The sequence below is a fragment of the Scyliorhinus torazame genome, chromosome 14 (genome assembly GCF_047496885.1).
Source record: "Scyliorhinus torazame isolate Kashiwa2021f chromosome 14, sScyTor2.1, whole genome shotgun sequence".
In the NCBI taxonomy this organism is placed as follows: Eukaryota; Metazoa; Chordata; class Chondrichthyes; order Carcharhiniformes; family Scyliorhinidae; genus Scyliorhinus; species Scyliorhinus torazame.
The window spans coordinates 225,137,892-225,159,727 of NC_092720.1; the positions used below are offsets into that span (position 1 = coordinate 225,137,892).

The window sequence follows — 21,836 nt, forward strand, 5'->3', positions numbered from 1 at the left end:
CACATATATACAACACGGAAATCATTCACAAATATTACAACGAGCGATGACATTTGCCTTTCGCGACCCTCAAAATCTGTGTTTCAATTTAGCACCTCCACTGTGCTTTCTCTAGTGCACCTTTTTCTTCTCATACAATTATCTTAACAGATCACTCGTCCTGGCCCAGTAAGAAGGCTGCCGAGCGCTGTATACCTTACAGCTGAGATGCACCGGTGGCGCTCCCCAATACAGCTGAGAAAGTCCTATTTCATCTTACTTTTTTTGTCTCTTTGGATCCCGTTAAATTCGGGCTCCTGCCGAGACGACGCCAATTGTCACGGAAATAAGTTGTTCGACGGAGTCTTCGAGCTTCGTTTCAGGAATTTATTGCCACGATATCGTGGAGAGGCTGAAATGGTTATTAATCATTCATCAGAGCTCAGAATACAGCAGATGGTTCAATTCAAATAACAGCTTTACGTGCAAAACAATCTCTGGACTGCATGTTTATATTAAACAACCTGGGAGTGCGACGATAGACTCTTGCATCATTATCTCTGAACCAACAACATTTTGCAGTTGTCCCGGCATCATTCGCCAGAACAACGTGGCAGCACAATAGGACGAATCTAAAAGTAGTTGACCAGTACTTTGACTTTTACCCATCCTACTGAGATATGGCTAGCAGCAGTCAAACAATTCCAGCATCGCTTTAGCAAGTGTTTTTCCTTCATAAGTGCAACTAACATTAATATATTCTCTAAGCGGTCCAAAGCAATTAATAATTCCTCACATAAATTACCTTCTACACATTAGTGAATACAATACTGCTGGTCAGGAGATCACATTAGTACTTGTCAGAATAATACATTTGTATCTGTGCGGAAAACACAATACTGTTGGTCAGGTGATCACATTAGTACTCGTCAGAATAATACATTCGTATCTGTGCGGAATACACAATACTGCTGGTCAGGTGACCACATTAGTACTTGTCAGAATAATACATTTTTTATCTGTCAGGAATAAACAATACTGCTGGTCAGGTAGTCCCATTAGTACTTGTCAGAATAATACATTTGTATCTGTCAGGAATACACAATACTGCTGGTCAGGTGATCACATTAGTACTTGTCAGGATAATACATTTGTATCTGTCAGGAATACACAATACTGCTGGTCAGGCGACCACATTAGTACTTGTCAGAATAATACATTTGTATCTGTCAGGAATACACAATACTGCTGGTCAGGTGATCACATTAGTACTTGTCAGAATAATACATTTGTATCTGTCAGGAAAACACAATACTGCTGGTCAGGTGACCACATTAGTACTTGTCAGAATAATACATTTGTATCTGTCAGGAATAAACAATAATGCTGGTCAGGTGACCACATTAGTACTTGTCAGAATAATACATTTGTATCTGTGTGGAATACACAATACTGCTGGTCAGGTGACCACATTAGTACTTGTCAGAATAATACATTTGTATCTGTGCGGAATACACAATACTGCTGGTCAGGTGACCACATTAGTACTTGTCAGAATAATACATTTATATCTGTGTGGAATACACAATACTGCTGGTCAGGTGAACACATTAGTACTTGTCAGAATAATCCATTTGTATCTGTCAGGGGAACACAATACTGCTGGTCAGGTGATCACATTAGTACTTGTCAGAATAATACATTTGTATCTGTCAGGAATACACAATACTGCTGGTCAGGTGATCACATTAGTACTTGTCAGAATAATACATTTGTATCTGTGTGGAATACACAATACTGCTGGTCAGGTGACCACATTAGTACTTGTCAGAATAATACATTTGTATCTGTGTGGAATACACAATACTGCTGGTCAGGTGACCACATTAGTACTTGTCAGAATAATACATTTGTATCTGTCAGGAATACACGATACTGCTGGTCAGGTGATCACATTAGTACTTGTCAGAATAATACATTTGTATCTGTCAGGAATACACAATACTGCTGGTCAGGTGACCACATTAGTACTTGTCAGAATAATCCATTTGTATATGTCAGGAATTCACAATACTGCTGGTCAGGTGATCACATTAGTACTTGTCAGAATAATACATTTGTATCTGTCAGGAATACACGATACTGCTGGTCAGGTGACCACATTAGTACTTGTCAGAATAATACATTTGTATCTGTCAGGGGAACACAATACTGCTGGTCAGGTGATCACATTAATACTTGTCAGAATAATACGTTTGTATCTGTCAGGAATACACGATACTGCTGGTCAGGTGACCACATTAGTACTTGTCAGAATAATGCATTTGTATCTGTCAGGGGAACACAATACTGCTGGTCAGGTGACCACATTAGTACTTGTCAGAATAATCCATTTGTATATGTCAGGAATTCACAATACTGCTGGTCAGGTGATTACATTAATACTTGTCAGAATAATACGTTTGTATCTGTCAGGAATACACAATACTGCTGGTCACGTGATCACATTGGTACTTGTCAGAATAATACATTTGTATCTGTCAGGAATTCACAATACTGCTGGTCAGGTGATCACATTAGTACTTGTCAGAATAATACATTTGTATCTGTCAGGAATACACAATACTGCTGGTCAGGTGTTCACATTAGTACTTGTTAGAATAATACATTTGTATCTGTCAGGAATACACAATACTGCTGGTCAGGTGATCACATTAGTACTTGTCAGAATAATACATTTGTATCTGTCAGGAATACACAATACTGCTGGTCAGGTGATCACATTAGTACTTGTCAGAATAATACATTTGTATCTGTGTGGAATACACAATACTGCTGGTCAGGTGACCACATTAGTACTTGTCAGAATAATACATTTGTATCTGTCAGGAATACACAATACTGCTGGTCAGGTGATCACATTAGTACTTGTCAGAATAATACATTTGTATCTGTGTGGAATACACAATACTGCTGGTCAGGTGACCACATTAGTACTTGTCAGAATAATACATTTATATCTGTCAGGAATACACAATACTGCTGGTCAGGTGACCACATTAGTACTTGTCAGAATAATACATTTGTATCTGTCAGGAATACACAATACTGCAGGTCAGGTGATCACATTAGTACTTGTCAGAATAATACATGTGTATCTGTCAGGATACACAATACTGCTGGTCAGGTGATCACATTAGTACTTGTCAGAATAATACATTTGAATCTGTGTGGAATACACAATACTGCTGGTCAGGTGACCACATTAGTACTTGTCAGAATAATACATTTGTATCTGTCAGGAATACACGATACTGCTGGTCAGGTGACCACATTAGTACTTGTCAGAATAATACATTTGTATCTGTCAGGAATACACAATACTGCTGGTCAGGTGATCACATTAGTACTTGTCAGGATAATACGTTTGTATCTGTCAGGAATACACAATACTGCTGGTCAGGCGACCACATTAGTACTTGTCAGAATAATACATTTGTATCTGTCAGGAATACACAATACTGCTGGTCAGGTGATCACATTAGTACTTGTCAGAATAATACATTTGTATCTGTCAGGAAAACACAATACTGCTGGTCAGGTGACCACATTAGTACTTGTCAGAATAATACATTTGTATCTGTCAGGAATACACAATACTGCTGGTCAGGTGATCACATTAGTACTTGTTAGAATAATACATTTGTATCTGTCAGGAATACACAATACTGCTGGTCAGGTGACCACATTAGTACTTGTCAGAATAATGCATTGTATCTGTCAGGAATACACAATACTGCTGGTCAGGTGATCACATTAGTACGTGTCAGAATAATACATTTGTATCTGTGTGCAATATACAATACTGCTGGTCAGGTGATCACATTAGTACTTGTCACAATAATACATTTGTATCTGTCAGGAATACACAATACTGCTGGTCAGGTGATCACATTAGTACTTGTCACAATAATACATTTGTATCTGTCAGGAATTCACAATACTGCTGGTCAGGTGACCACATTAGTACTTGTCAGAATAATACATTTGTATCTGTGTGAAATACACAATACTGCTGGTCAGGTGACCACATTAGTACTTGTCAGAATAATACATTTGTATCTGTGCGGAATACACAATACTGCTGGTCAGGTGACCACATTAGTACTTGTCAGAATAATACATTTATATCTGTGTGGAATACACAATACTGCTGGTCAGGTGAACACATTAGTACTTGTCAGAATAATCCATTTGTATCTGTCAGGGGAACACAATACTGCTGGTCAGGTGATCACATTAGTACTTGTCAGAATAATCCATTTGTATCTGTCAGGAATACACAATGCTGCTGGTCAGGTGATCACATTAGTACTTGTCAGAATAATACATTTGTATCTGTCAGGAATACACAATACTGCTGGTCAGGTGACCACATTAGTACTTGTCAGAATAATACATTTGTATCTGTGTGGAATACACAATACTGCTGGTCAGGTGACCACATTAGTACTTGTCAGAATAATACATTTGTATCTGTCAGGAATACACGATACTGCTGGTCAGGTGATCACATTAGTACTTGTCAGAATAATACATTTGTATCTGTCAGGAATACACAATACTGCTGGTCAGGTGACCACATTAGTACTTGTCAGAATAATCCATTTGTATATGTCAGGAATTCACAATACTGCTGGTCAGGTGATCACATTAGTACTTGTCAGAATAATACATTTGTATCTGTCAGGAATACACGATACTGCTGGTCAGGTGACCACATTAGTACTTGTCAGAATAATACATTTGTATCTGTCAGGGGAACACAATACTGCTGGTCAGGTGATCACATTAATACTTGTCAGAATAATACGTTTGTATCTGTCAGGAATACACGATACTGCTGGTCAGGTGACCACATTAGTACTTGTCAGAATAATGCATTTGTATCTGTCAGGGGAACACAATACTGCTGGTCAGGTGACCACATTAGTACTTGTCAGAATAATCCATTTGTATATGTCAGGAATTCACAATACTGCTGGTCAGGTGATTACATTAATACTTGTCAGAATAATACATTTGTATATGTCAGGAATTCACAATACTGCTGGTCACGTGATCACATTGGTACTTGTCAGAATAATACATTTGTATCTGTCAGGAATTCACAATACTGCTGGTCAGGTGATCACATTAGTACTTGTCAGAATAATACATTTGTATCTGTCAGGAATACACAATACTGCTGGTCAGGTGTTCACATTAGTACTTGTTAGAATAATACATTTGTATCTGTCAGGAATACACAATACTGCTGGTCAGGTGATCACATTAGTACTTGTCAGAATAATACATTTGTATCTGTCAGGAATACACAATACTGCTGGTCAGGTGATCACATTAGTACTTGTCAGAATAATACATTTGTATCTGTGTGGAATACACAATACTGCTGGTCAGGTGACCACATTAGTACTTGTCAGAATAATACATTTGTATCTGTCAGGAATACACAATACTGCTGGTCAGGTGATCACATTAGTACTTGTCAGAATAATACATTTGTATCTGTGTGGAATACACAATACTGCTGGTCAGGTGACCACATTAGTACTTGTCAGAATAATACATTTATATCTGTCAGGAATACACAATACTGCTGGTCAGGTGACCACATTAGTACTTGTCAGAATAATACATTTGTATCTGTCAGGAATACACAATACTGCAGGTCAGGTGATCACATTAGTACTTGTCAGAATAATACATGTGTATCTGTCAGGATACACAATACTGCTGGTCAGGTGATCACATTAGTACTTGTCAGAATAATACATTTGAATCTGTGTGGAATACACAATACTGCTGGTCAGGTGACCACATTAGTACTTGTCAGAATAATACATTTGTATCTGTCAGGAATACACGATACTGCTGGTCAGGTGACCACATTAGTACTTGTCAGAATAATACATTTGTATCTGTCAGGAATACACAATACTGCTGGTCAGGTGATCACATTAGTACTTGTCAGGATAATACGTTTGTATCTGTCAGGAATACACAATACTGCTGGTCAGGCGGCCACATTAGTACTTGTCAGAATAATACATTTGTATCTGTCAGGAATACACAATACTGCTGGTCAGGTGATCACATTAGTACTTGTCAGAATAATACATTTGTATCTGTCAGGAAAACACAATACTGCTGGTCAGGTGACCACATTAGTACTTGTCAGAATAATACATTTGTATCTGTCAGGAATACACAATACTGCTGGTCAGGTGATCACATTAGTACTTGTTAGAATAATACATTTGTATCTGTCAGGAATACACAATACTGCTGGTCAGGTGACCACATTAGTACTTGTCAGAATAATGCATTGTATCTGTCAGGAATACACAATACTGCTGGTCAGGTGATCACATTAGTACGTGTCAGAATAATACATTTGTATCTGTGTGCAATATACAATACTGCTGGTCAGGTGATCACATTAGTACTTGTCACAATAATACATTTGTATCTGTCAGGAATACACAATACTGCTGGTCAGGTGATCACATTAGTACTTGTCACAATAATACATTTGTATCTGTCAGGAATACACAATACTGCTGGTCAGGTGACCACATTAGTACTTGTCAGAATAATACATTTGTATCTGTGTGGAATACACAATACTGCTGGTCAGGTGACCACATTAGTACTTGTCAGAATAATACATTTGTATCTGTGCGGAATACACAATACTGCTGGTCAGGTGACCACATTAGTACTTGTCAGAATAATACATTTATATCTGTGTGGAAAACACAATACTGCTGGTCAGGTGAACACATTAGTACTTGTCAGAATAATCCATTTGTATCTGTCAGGGGAACACAATACTGCTGGTCAGGTGATCACATTAGTACTTGTCAGAATAATCCATTTGTATCTGTCAGGAATACACAATGCTGCTGGTCAGGTGATCACATTAGTACTTGTCAGAATAATACATTTGTATCTGTCAGGAATACACAATACTGCTGGTCAGGTGACCACATTAGTACTTGTCAGAATAATACATTTGTATCTGTGTGGAATACACAATACTGCTGGTCAGGTGACCACATTAGTACTTGTCAGAATAATACATTTGTATCTGTCAGGAATACACGATACTGCTGGTCAGGTGATCACATTAGTACTTGTCAGAATAATACATTTGTATCTGTCAGGAATACACAATACTGCTGGTCAGGTGACCACATTAGTACTTGTCAGAATAATCCATTTGTATATGTCAGGAATTCACAATACTGCTGGTCAGGTGATCACATTAGTACTTGTCAGAATAATACATTTGTATCTGTCAGGAATACACGATACTGCTGGTCAGGTGACCACATTAGTACTTGTCAGAATAATACATTTGTATCAGTCAGGGGAACACAATACTGCTGGTCAGGTGATCACATTAATACTTGTCAGAATAATACGTTTGTATCTGTCAGGAATACACGATACTGCTGGTCAGGTGACCACATTAGTACTTGTCAGAATAATGCATTTGTATCTGTCAGGGGAACACAATACTGCTGGTCAGGTGACCACATTAGTACTTGTCAGAATAATCCATTTGTATATGTCAGGAATTCACAATACTGCTGGTCAGGTGATTACATTAATACTTGTCAGAATAATACATTTGTATATGTCAGGAATTCACAATACTGCTGGTCACGTGATCACATTGGTACTTGTCAGAATAATACATTTGTATCTGTCAGGAATTCACAATACTGCTGGTCAGGTGATCACATTAGTACTTGTCAGAATAATACATTTGTATCTGTCAGGAATACACAATACTGCTGGTCAGGTGTTCACATTAGTACTTGTTTGAATAATACATTTGTATCTGTCAGGAATACACAATACTGCTGGTCAGGTGATCACATTAGTACTTGTCAGAATAATACATTTGTATCTGTCAGGAATACACAATACTGCTGGTCAGGTGATCACATTAGTACTTGTCAGAATAATACATTTGTATCTGTGTGGAATACACAATACTGCTGGTCAGGTGACCACATTAGTACTTGTCAGAATAATACATTTGTATCTGTCAGGAATACACAATACTGCTGGTCAGGTGATCACATTGGTACTTGTCAGAATAATACATTTGTATCTGTGTGGAATACACAATACTGCTGGTCAGGTGACCACATTAGTACTTGTCAGAATAATACATTTATATCTGTCAGGAATACACAATACTGCTGGTCAGGTGACCACATTAGTACTTGTCAGAATAATACATTTGTATCTGTCAGGAATACACAATACTGCAGGTCAGGTGATCACATTAGTACTTGTCAGAATAATACATGTGTATCTGTCAGGATACACAATACTGCTGGTCAGGTGATCACATTAGTACTTGTCAGAATAATACATTTGAATCTGTGTGGAATACACAATACTGCTGGTCAGGTGACCACATTAGTACTTGTCAGAATAATACATTTGTATCTGTCAGGAATACACGATACTGCTGGTCAGGTGACCACATTAGTACTTGTCAGAATAATACATTTGTATCTGTCAGGAATACACAATACTGCTGGTCAGGTGCTCACATTAGTACTTGTCAGGATAATACGTTTGTATCTGTCAGGAATACACAATACTGCTGGTCAGGTGATCACATTAGTACTTGTCAGAATAATACATTTGTATCTGTCAGGAATACACAATACTGCTGGTCAGGTGATCACATTAGTACTTGTCAGAATAATACATTTGTATCTGTGTGGAATACACAATACTGCTGGTCAGGTGACCACATTAGTACTTGTCAGAATAATACATTTGTATCTGTCAGGAATACACAATACTGCTGGTCAGGTGATCACATTAGTACTTGTCAGAATAATACATTTGTATCTGTGTGGAATACTCAATACTGCTGGTCAGGTGATCACATTAGTACTTGTCAGGATAATACATTTGTATCTGTCAGGATACACAGTACTGCTGGTCAGGTGATCACATTAGTACTTGTCAGAATAATGCATTTGTATCTGTCAGGAATACACAATACTGCTGGTCAGGTGATCACATTAGTACTTGTCACAATAATACATTTGTATCTGTCAGAAATTCACAATACTGCTGGTCAGGTGATCACATTAGTACTTGTCAGAATAATACATTTGTATCTGTCAGGAATACACAATACTGCTGGTCACGTGATCACATTAGTACTTGTCACAATAATACATTTGTATCTGTCAGGAATACACAATACTGCTGGTCAGGTGATCACATTAGTACTTGTCAGAATAATGCATTTGTATCTGTCAGGGGAACACAATACTGCTGGTCAGGTGATCACATTAGTACTTGTTAGAATAATACATTTGTATCTGTCAGGAATACACAATACTGCTGGTCAAGTGATCACATTAGTACTTGTCATAATAATACATTTGTATCTGTGCGGAATATACAATACTGCTGGTCAGGTGATCACATTAGTACTTGTCAGAATAATACATTTGTATCTGTCAGGAATACACAATACTGCTGGTCAGGTGATCACATTAGTACTTGTCATAATAATACATTTGTATCTGTGCGGAATACACAATACTGCTGGTCAGGTGATCACATTAGTACTTGTCAGAATAATACATTTCTATCTGTCAGGAATACACAATACTGCTGGTCAGGTGATCACATTAGTACTTGTCAGGATAATACATTTGTATCTGTCAGGAATACACAATACTGCTGGTCAGGTGATCACATTAGTACTTGTCAGAATAATACATTTGTATCTGTCAGGAATACACAATACTGCTGGTCAGGTGATCACATTAGTACTTGTCAGAATAATACATTTGTATCTGTGTGGAATACACAATACTGCTGGTCAGGTGACCACATTAGTACTTGTCAGAATAATACATTTATATCTGTCAGGAATACACAATACTGCTGGTCAGGTGATCACATTAGTACTTGTCACAATAATACATTTGTATCTGTCAGAAATTCACAATACTGCTGGTCAGGTGATCACATTAGTACTTGTCAGAATAATACATTTGTATCTGTCAGGAATACACAATACTGCTGGTCACGTGATCACATTAGTACTTGTCACAATAATACATTTGTATCTGTCAGGAATACACAATACTGCTGGTCAGGTGATCACATTAGTACTTGTCAGAATAATACATTTGTATCTGTCAGGAATACACAACACTGCTGGTCAGGTGATCACATTAGTACTTGTCAGAATAATACATTTGTATCTGTCAGGAATACACAATACTGCTGGTCAGGTGATCACATTAGTACTTGTCAGAATAATGCATTTGTATCTGTCAGGGGAACACAATACTGCTGGTCAGGTGATCACATTAGTACTTGTTAGAATAATACATTTGTATCTGTCAGGAATACACAATACTGCTGGTCAAGTGATCACATTAGTACTTGTCATAATAATACATTTGTATCTGTGCGGAATATACAATACTGCTGGTCAGGTGATCACATTAGTACTTGTCAGAATAATACATTTGTATCTGTCAGGAATACACAATACTGCTGGTCAGGTGATCACATTAGTACTTGTCATAATAATACATTTGTATCTGTGCGGAATACACAATACTGCTGGTCAGGTGATCACATTAGTACTTGTCAGAATAATACATTTCTATCTGTCAGGAATACACAATACTGCTGGTCAGGTGATCACATTAGTACTTGTCAGGATAATACATTTGTATCTGTCAGGAATACACAATACTGCTGGTCAGGTGATCACATTAGTACTTGTCAGAATAATACATTTGTATCTGTCAGGAATACACAATACTGCTGGTCAGGTGATCACATTAGTACTTGTCAGAATAATACATTTGTATCTGTGTGGAATACACAATACTGCTGGTCAGGTGACCACATTAGTACTTGTCAGAATAATACATTTATATCTGTCAGGAATACACAATACTGCTGGTCAGGTGACCACATTAGTACTTGTCAGAATAATACATTTGTATCTGTCAGGAATACACAATACTGCTGGTCAGGTGATCACATTAGTACTTGTCAGAATAATACATGTGTATCTGTCAGGATACACAATACTGCTGGTCAGGTGATCACATTAGTACTTGTCAGAATAATACATTTGAATCTGTGTGGAATACACAATACTGCTGGTCAGGTGACCTCATTAGTACTTGTCAGAATAATACATTTGTATCTGTCAGGAATACACGATACTGCTGGTCAGGTGACCACATTAGTACTTGTCAGAATAATACATTTGTATCTGTCAGGAATACACAATACTGCTGGTCAGGCGATCACATTAGTACTTGTCAGGATAATACGTTTGTATCTGTCAGGAATACACAATACTGCTGGTCAGGTGATCACATTAGTACTTGTCAGAATAATACATTTGTATCTGTCAGGAATACACAATACTGCTGGTCAGGTGATCACATTAGTACTTGTCAGAATAATACATTTGTATCTGTGTGGAATACACAATACTGCTGGTCAGGTGACCACATTAGTACTTGTCAGAATAATACATTTGTATCTGTCAGGAATACACAATACTGCTGGTCAGGTGATCACATTAGTACTTGTCAGAATAATACATTTGTATCTGTGTGGAATACACAATACTGCTGGTCAGGTGATCACATTAGTACTTGTCAGGATAATACATTTGTATCTGTGTGTAATACACAATAATGCTGGTCAGCTGATCACATTAGTACTTGTCAGAATAACGCATTTGTATCTGTCAGGAATACACAATACTGCTGGTCAGGTGATCACATTAGTACTTGTCAGAATAATACATTTGTATCTGTCAGGAATACACAATACTGCTGGTCAGGTGATCACATTAGTACTTGTCACAATAATACATTTGTATCTGTCAGGAATACACAATACTGCTGGTCAGGTGATCACATTAGTACTTGTCAGAATAATGCATTTGTATCTGTCAGGGGAACACAATACTGCTGGTCAGGTGATCACATTAGTACTTGTTAGAATAATACATTTGTATCTGTCAGGAATACACAATACTGCTGGTCAAGTGATCACATTAGTACTTGTCAGAATAATACATTTGTATCTGTGCGGAATATACAATACTGCTGGTCAGGTGATCACATTAGTACTTGTCAGAATAATACATTTGTATCTGTGCGGAATATACAATACTGCTGGTCAGGTGATCACATTAGTACTTGTCAGAATAATACATTTGTATCTGTGCGGAATATACAATACTGCTGGTCAGGTGATCACATTAGTACTTGTCAGAATAATACATTTGTATCTGTCAGGAATACACAATACTGCTGGTCAGGTGATCACAATAGTACTTGTCAGAATAATACATTTGTATCTGTCAGGGGAACACAATGCTGCTGGTCAGATGATCACATTAGTACTTGTTAGAATAATACATTGCGATCTGTCAGGAATACACAATACTGCTGGTCAGGTGACCACATTAGTACTTGTCATAATAATACATTTGTATCTGTGCGGAATATACAATACTGCTGGTCAGGTGATCACATTAGTACTTGTCATAATAATACATTTGTATCTGTGCGGAATACACAATACTGCTGGTCAGGTGATCACATTGGTACTTGTCAGAATAATACATTTCTATCTGTCAGGAATACACAATACTGCTGGTCAGGTGACCACATTAGTACTTGTCAGAATAATACATTTATATCTGTCAGGAATACACAATACTTCTTGTCAGGTGACCACATTAGTACTTGTCAGGATAATACATTTGTATCTGTCAGGAATACACAATACTGCTGGTCAGGTGATCACATTAGTACTTGTCAGAATAATCCATTCGTATCTGTCAGGAATACACAATACTGCTGGTCAGGTGATCACAATAGTACTTGTCAGAATAATCCATTTGTATCTGTCAGGAATACATAATACTGCTGGTCAGGTGATCACATTAGTACTTGTCAGAATAATACATTTGTATCTGTCAGGAATTCACAATACTGCTGGTCAGGTGATCACATTAGTACTTGTCAGAATAATACATTTGTATCTGTGTGGAATGCACAATACTGCTGGTCAGGTGATCACATTAGTACTTGTCAGAATAATACATTTGTATCTGTGCGGAACACACAATACTGCTGGTCAGGTGATCACATTAGTACTTGTCGGAATAATACATTTGTATCGGTCAGGAATACACAATACTGCTGGTCAGGTGATCACATTAGTACTTGTCGGAATAATACAGTTGTATCTGTCAGGATTACACAATACTGCTGGTCAGGTGATCACATTAGTACTTGTCAGAATAATACATTTATATCTGACAGGAATACACAATACTGCTGGTCAGGTGATCACATTAGTACTTGTCAGAATAATACATTTGTATCTGTGCGGAATACACAATGCTGCTGGTCAGGTGATCACATTAGTACTTGTCAGAATAATACATTTGTATCTGTGCGGAATACACAATACTGCTGGTCAGGTGATCACATTAGTACTTGTCAGAATAATACATTTGTATCTGTCAGGAATACACAATACTGCTGGTCAGGTGTTCACATTAGTACTTGTCGGAGTAATACATTTGTATCTGTCAGGAATACACAATACTGCTGGTCAGGTGATCACATTAGTACTTGTCAGAATAATACATTTGTATCTGTCAGGAATACACAATCCTGCTGGTCAGGTGATCACATTAGTACTTGTCAGAATAATACATTTGTATCTGTGTGTAATACACAATAATGCTGGTCAGCTGATCACATTAGTACTTGTCAGAATAACGCATTTGTATCTGTCAGGAATACACAATACTGCTGGTCAGGTGATCACATTAGTACTTGTCAGAATAATACATTTGTATCTGTCAGGAATACACAATACTGCTGGTCAGGTGATCACATTAGTACTTGTCAGAATAATGCATTTGTATCTGTCAGGGGAACACAATACTACTGGTCAGGTGATCACATTAGTACTTGTCAGAATAATGCATTTGTATCTGTGCGGAATACACAATACTGCTGGTCAGGTGATCACATTAGTACTTGTCAGAATAATACATTTGTATCTTTGTGGAATACACAATACTGCTGGTCAGGTGATCACATTAGTACTTGTCAGAATAATACATTTGTATCTGTGCGGAATACACAATACTGCTGGTCAGGTGATCACATTAGTACTTGTTAGAATAATACATTTGTATCTGTCAGGAATACACAATACTGCTGGTCAGGTGATCACATTAGTACTTGTTAGAATAATACATTTGTATCTGTCAGGAATACACAATACTGCTGGTCAGGTGACCACATTAGTACTTGTCATAATAATACATTTGTATCTGTGCGGAATACACAATACTGCTGGTCAGGTGATCACATTAGTACTTGTCAGAATAATACATTTGTATCTGTCAGGAATACACAATACTGCTGGTCAGGTGATCACATTAGTACTTGTCAGGATAATACATTTGTATCTGTCAGGAATACACAAGACTGTTGGTCAGGTGATCACATTAGTACTTGTCAGGATAATACATTTGTATCTGTCAGGAATACACAATACTGCTGGTCAGGTGATCACATTAGTACTTGTCAGGATAATACATTTGTATCTGTCAGGAATACACAATACTGCTGGTCAGGTGACCACATTAGTACTTGTCAGAATAATACATTTGTATCTGTCAGGAATACACAATACTTCTTGTCAGGTGACCACATTAGTACTTGTCAGGATAATACATTTGTATCTGTCAGGAATACACAATACTGCTGGTCAGGTGATCACATTAGTACTTGTCAGAATAATCCATTCGTATCTCTCAGGAATACACAATGCTGCTGGTCAGGTGATCACATTAGTACTTGTCAGAATGATCCATTTGTATCTGTCAGGAATACACAATACTGCTGGTCAGGTGATCACATTAGTACTTGTCAGAATAATACATTTGTATCTGTCAGGAATTCACAATACTGCTGGTCAGGTGTTCACATTAGTACTTGTCAGAATAATACATTTGTATCTGTGTGGAATGCACAATACTGCTGGTCAGGTGATCACATTATTACTCGTCAGAATAATACATTTGTATCTGTCAGGAATGCACAATACTGCTGGTCAGGTGATCACATTAGTACTTGTCAGAATAATCCATTTGTATCTGTCAGGAATACACAATACTGCTGGTCAGGTGATCACATTAGTACTCGTTAGAATAATACATTCGTATCTGTGCGGAATACACAATACTGCTGGTAAGGTGACCACATTAGTACTTGTCAGAATAATACATTTGTATCTGTGTGGAATACACATTACTGCTGGTCAGGTGATCACATTAGTACTCGTTAGAATAATACATTTGTATCTGTGCGGATTACACAATACTGCTGGTCAGGTGACCACATTAGTACTTGTCAGAATAATACATTTGTATCTGTGCGGAATGCACAATACTGCTGGTCAGGTGATCACATTAGTACTTGTCAGAATAATACATTTATATCTCTCAGGAATACACAATACTTCTGGTCAGGTGACCACATTAGTACTTGTCAGAATATTACATTTGTATCTGTCAGGAATACACAATACTGCTGGTCAGGTGATCACATTAGTACGTGTCAGGATAATACATTTGTATCTGTCAGGGATACACAATACTGCTGGTCAGGTGACCACATTAGTACTTGTCAGAATATTACATTTGTATCTGTGCGGAATACACAATACTGCTGGTCAGGTGATCACATTAGTACTTGTCAGAATAATACATTTATATCTCTCAGGAATACACAATACTTCTGGTCAGGTGACCACATTAGTACTTGTCAGAATATTACATTTGTATCTGTGCGGAATACACAATACTGCTGGTCAGGTGATCACATTAGTACTTGTCAGAATAATACATTTATATCTCTCAGGAATACACAATACTTCTGGTCAGGTGACCACATTAGTACTTGTTAGAATAAGACATTTGTATCTGTCAGGAATACACAATACTTCTGGTCAGGTGACCACATTAGTACTTGTTAGAATAATACATTTGTATCTGTCAGGAATACACAATACTGCTGATCAGGTGACCACATTAGTACTTGTCAGGATAATACATTTGTATCTGTCAGGAATACACAATACTGCTGGTCAGGTGATCACATTAGTACTTGTCAGAATAATACATTTGTATCTGTCAGGGATACACAATACTGCTGGTCAGGTGATCACATTAGTACTTGTCAGAATAATACATTTATATCTCTCAGGAATACACAATACTTCTGGTCAGGTGACCACATTAGTACTTGTTAGAATAATACATTTGAATCTGTGTGGAATACACAATACTGCTGGTCAGGTGATCACATTAGTACTTGTCAGAATAATACATGTCTATCTATCAGGATACACAATAATGCTGGTCAGGTGACCACATTAGTACTTGTCAGAATAATACATTTCTATCTGTCAGGAATACACAATACTGCTGGTCAGGTGACCACATTAGTACTTGTCAGAATAATACATTTGTATCTGTCAGGAATACACAATACTTCTTGTCAGGTGACCACATTAGTACTTGTCAGGATAATACATTTGTATCTGTCAGGAATACACAATACTGCTGGTCAGGTGATCACATTAGTACTTGTCAGAATAATCCATTCGTATCTGTCAGGAATACACAATGCTGCTGGTCAGGTGATCACATTAGTACTTGTCAGAATAATCCATTTGTATCTGTCAGGAATACACAATACTGCTGGTCAGGTGATCACATTAGTACTTGTCAGAATAATACATTTGTATCTGTCAGGAATTCACAATACTGCTGGTCAGGTGTTCACATTAGTACTTGTCAGAATAATACATTTGTATCTGTGTGGAATGCACAATACTGCTGGTCAGGTGATCACATTATTACTCGTCAGAATAATACATTTGTATCTGTCAGGAATGCACAATACTGCTGGTCAGGTGATCACATTAGTACTTGTCAGAATAATCCATTTGTATCTGTCAGGAATACACAATACTGCTGGTCAGGTGATCACATTAGTACTCGTTAGAATAATACATTCGTATCTGTGCGGAATACACAATACTGCTGGTAAGGTGACCACATTAGTACTTGTCAGAATAATACATTTGTATCTGTGTGGAATACACATTACTGCTGGTCAGGTGATCACATTAGTACTTGTCAGAATAATACATTTGTATCTGTCAGGAATACACAATCCTGCTGGTCAGGTGATCACATTAGTACTTGTCAGAATAATACATTTGTATCTGTGTGTAATACACAATAATGCTGGTCAGCTGATCACATTAGTACTTGTCAGAATAACGCATTTGTATCTGTCAGGAATACACAATACTGCTGGTCAGGTGATCACATTAGTACTTGTCAGAATAATACATTTGTATCTGTCAGGAATACACAATACTGCTGGTCAGGTGATCACATTAGTACTTGTCAGAATAATGCATTTGTATCTGTCAGGGGAACACAATACTACTGGTCAGGTGATCACATTAGTACTTGTCAGAATAATGCATTTGTATCTGTGCGGAATACACAATACTGCTGGTCAGGTGATCACATTAGTACTTGTCAGAATAATACATTTGTATCTGTGTGGAATACACAATACTGCTGGTCAGGTGATCACATTAGTACTTGTCAGAATAATACATTTGTATCTGTGCGGAATACACAATACTGCTGGTCAGGTGATCACATTAGTACTTGTTAGAATAATACATTTGTATCTGTCAGGAATACACAATACTGCTGGTCAGGTGATCACATTAGTACTTGTTAGAATAATACATTTGTATCTGTCAGGAATACACAATACTGCTGGTCAGGTGACCACATTAGTACTTGTCATAATAATACATTTGTATCTGTGCGGAATACACAATACTGCTGGTCAGGTGATCACATTAGTACTTGTCAGAATAATACATTTGTATCTGTCAGGAATACACAATACTGCTGGTCAGGTGATCACATGAGTACTTGTCAGGATAATACATTTGTATCTGTCAGGAATACACAAGACTGTTGGTCAGGTGATCACATTAGTACTTGTCAGGATAATACATTTGTATCTGTCAGGAATACACAATACTGCTGGTCAGGTGATCACATTAGTACTTGTCAGGATAATACATTTGTATCTGTCAGGAATACACAATACTGCTGGTCAGGTGACCACATTAGTACTTGTCAGAATAATACATTTGTATCTGTCAGGAATACACAATACTTCTTGTCAGATGACCACATTAGTACTTGTCAGGATAATACATTTGTATCTGTCAGGAATACACAATACTGCTGGTCAGGTGATCACATTAGTACTTGTCAGAATAATACATTTGTATCTGTGTGGAATGCACAATACTGCTGGTCAGGTGATCACATTATTACTCGTCAGAATAATACATTTGTATCTGTCAGGAATGCACAATACTGCTGGTCAGGTGATCACATTAGTACTTGTCAGAATAATCCATTTGTATCTGTCAGGAATACACAATACTGCTGGTCAGGTGATCACATTAGTACTCGTTAGAATAATACATTCGTATCTGTGCGGAATACACAATACTGCTGGTAAGGTGACCACATTAGTACTTGTCAGAATAATACATTTGTATCTGTGTGGAATACACATTACTGCTGGTCAGGTGATCACATTAGTACTCGTTAGAATAATACATTTGTATCTGTGCGGAATGCACAATACTGCTGGTCAGGTGACCACATTAGTACTTGTCAGAATATTACATTTGTATCTGTGCGGAATACACAATACTGCTGGTCAGGTGATCACATTAGTACTTGTCAGAATAATACATTTATATCTCTCAGGAATACACAATACTTCTGGTCAGGTGACCACATTAGTACTTGTCAGAATAATCCATTCGTATCTGTCAGGAATACACAATACTGCTGGTCAGGTGATCACATTAGTACTTGTCAGAATAATCCATTCGTATCTGTCAGGAATACACAATACTGCTGGTCAGGTGATCACATTAGTACTTGTCAGAATAATACATTTGTATCTGTCAGGAATTCACAATACTGCTGGTCAGGTGTTCACATTAGTACTTGTCAGAATAATACATTTGTATCTGTGTGGAATGCACAATACTGCTGGTCAGGTGATCACATTATTACTCGTCAGAATAATACATTTGTATCTGTCAGGAATGCACAATACTGCTGGTCAGGTGATCACATTAGTACTTGTCAGAATAATCCATTTGTATCTGTCAGGAATACACAATACTGCTGGTCAGGTGATCACATTAGTACTCGTTAGAATAATACATTCGTATCTGTGCGGAATACACAATACTGCTGGTAAGGTGACCACATTAGTACTTGTCAGAATAATACATTTGTATCTGTGTGGAATACACATTACTGCTGGTCAGGTGATCACATTAGTACTCGTTAGAATAATACATTTGTATCTGTGCGGAATGCACAATACTGCTGGTCAGGTGACCACATTAGTACTTGTCAGAATATTACATTTGTATCTGTGCGGAATACACAATACTGCTGGTCAGGTGATCACATTAGTACTTGTCAGAATAATACATTTATATCTCTCAGGAATACACAATACTTCTGGTCAGGTGACCACATTAGTACTTGTCAGAATATTACATTTGTATCTGTGCGGAATACACAATACTGCTGGTCAGGTGATCACATTAGTACTTGTCAGAATAATACATTTGTATCTGTGTGGAATACACATTACTGCTGGTCAGGTGATCACATTAGTACTCGTTAGAATAATACATTTGTATCTGTGCGGAATGCACAATACTGCTGGCCAGGTGATCACATTAGTACTTGTCAGAATAATACATTTGTATCTGTGCGGAATGCACAATACTGCTGGTCAGGTGACCACATTAGTACTTGTCAGAATATTACATTTGTATCTGTGCGGAATACACAATACTGCTGGTCAGGTGATCACATTAGTAATTGTCAGAATAATACATTTATATCTCTCAGGAATACACAATACTTCTGGTCAGGTGACCACATTAGTACTTGTCAGAATATTACATTTGTATCTGTGCGGAATACACAATACTGCTGGTCAGGTGATCACATTAGTACTTGTCAGAATAATACATTTATATCTCTCAGGAATACACAATACTTCTGGTCAGGTGACCACATTAGTACTTGTTAGAATAATACATTTGTATCTGTCAGGGATACACAATACTGCTGGTCAGGTGATCACATTAGTACTTGTCAGAATAATACATTTATATCTCTCAGGAATACACAATACTTCTGGTCAGGTGACCACATTAGTACTTGTTAGAATAATACATTTGTATCTGTCAGGAATACACAATACTTCTGGTCAGGTGACCACATTAGTACTTGTTAGAATAATACATTTGTATCTGTCAGGAATACACAATACTGCTGATCAGGTGACCACATTAGTACTTGTCAGGATAATACATTTGTATCTGTCAGGAATACACAATACTGCTGGTCAGGTGATCACATTAGTACTTGTCAGAATAATACATTTGTATCTGTCAGGGATACACAATACTGCTGGTCAGGTGATCACATTAGTACTTGTCAGAATAATACATTTATATTTCTCAGGAATACACAATACTTCTGGTCAGGTGACCACATTAGTACTTGTTAGAATAATACATTTGAATCTGTGTGGAATACACAATACTGCTGGTCAGGTGATCACATTAGTACTTGTCAGAATAATACATGTCTATCTATCAGGATACACAATAATGCTGGTCAGGTGACCACATTAGTACTTGTCAGAATAATACATTTCTATCTGTCAGGAATACACAATACTGCTGGTCAGGTGACCACATTAGTACTTGTCAGAATAATACATTTGTATCTGTCAGGAATACACAATACTTCTTGTCAGGTGACCACATTAGTACTTGTCAGGATAATACATTTGTATCTGTCAGGAATACACAATACTGCTGGTCAGGTGATCACATTAGTACTTGTCAGAATAATCCATTCGTATCTGTCAGGAATACACAATGCTGCTGGTCAGGTGATCACATTAGTACTTGTCAGAATAATCCATTTGTATCTGTCAGGAATACACAATACTGCTGGTCAGGTGATCACATTAGTACTTGTCAGAATAATACATTTGTATCTGTCAGGAATTCACAATACTGCTGGTCAGGTGTTCACATTAGTACTTGTTAGAATAATACATTTGTATCTGTCAGGGATACACAATACTGCTGGTCAGGTGATCACATTAGTACTTGTCAGAATAATACATTTATATCTCTCAGGAATACACAATACTTCTGGTCAGGTGACCACATTAGTACTTGTTAGAATAATACATTTGTATCTGTCAGGAATACACAATACTTCTGGTCAGGTGACCACATTAGTACTTGTTAGAATAATACATTTGTATCTGTCAGGAATACACAATACTGCTGATCAGGTGACCACATTAGTACTTGTCAGGATAATACATTTGTATCTGTCAGGAATACACAATACTGCTGGTCAGGTGATCACATTAGTACTTGTCAGAATAATACATTTGTATCTGTCAGGGATACACAATACTGCTGGTCAGGTGATCACATTAGTACTTGTCAGAATAATACATTTATATCTCTCAGGA

At 37.4% G+C, this 21,836-nt stretch overlaps 1 protein-coding gene across 1 annotated transcript in view; it reads right to left on the reverse strand.

Annotated features, from left to right (window-relative positions):
• Window positions 1-317: 317 nt before the first annotated feature.
• The window catches only part of LOC140389188 (hemicentin-1-like), a 252,044-nt gene continuing 230,525 nt past the window's right edge, over window positions 318-21,836 (reverse strand). The window contains exon 4 of the mRNA XM_072473350.1: window positions 318-391. Within this exon, the coding sequence (XP_072329451.1) occupies window positions 318-391 (74 nt within the window). The remainder of the gene's footprint in view (window positions 392-21,836) is intronic.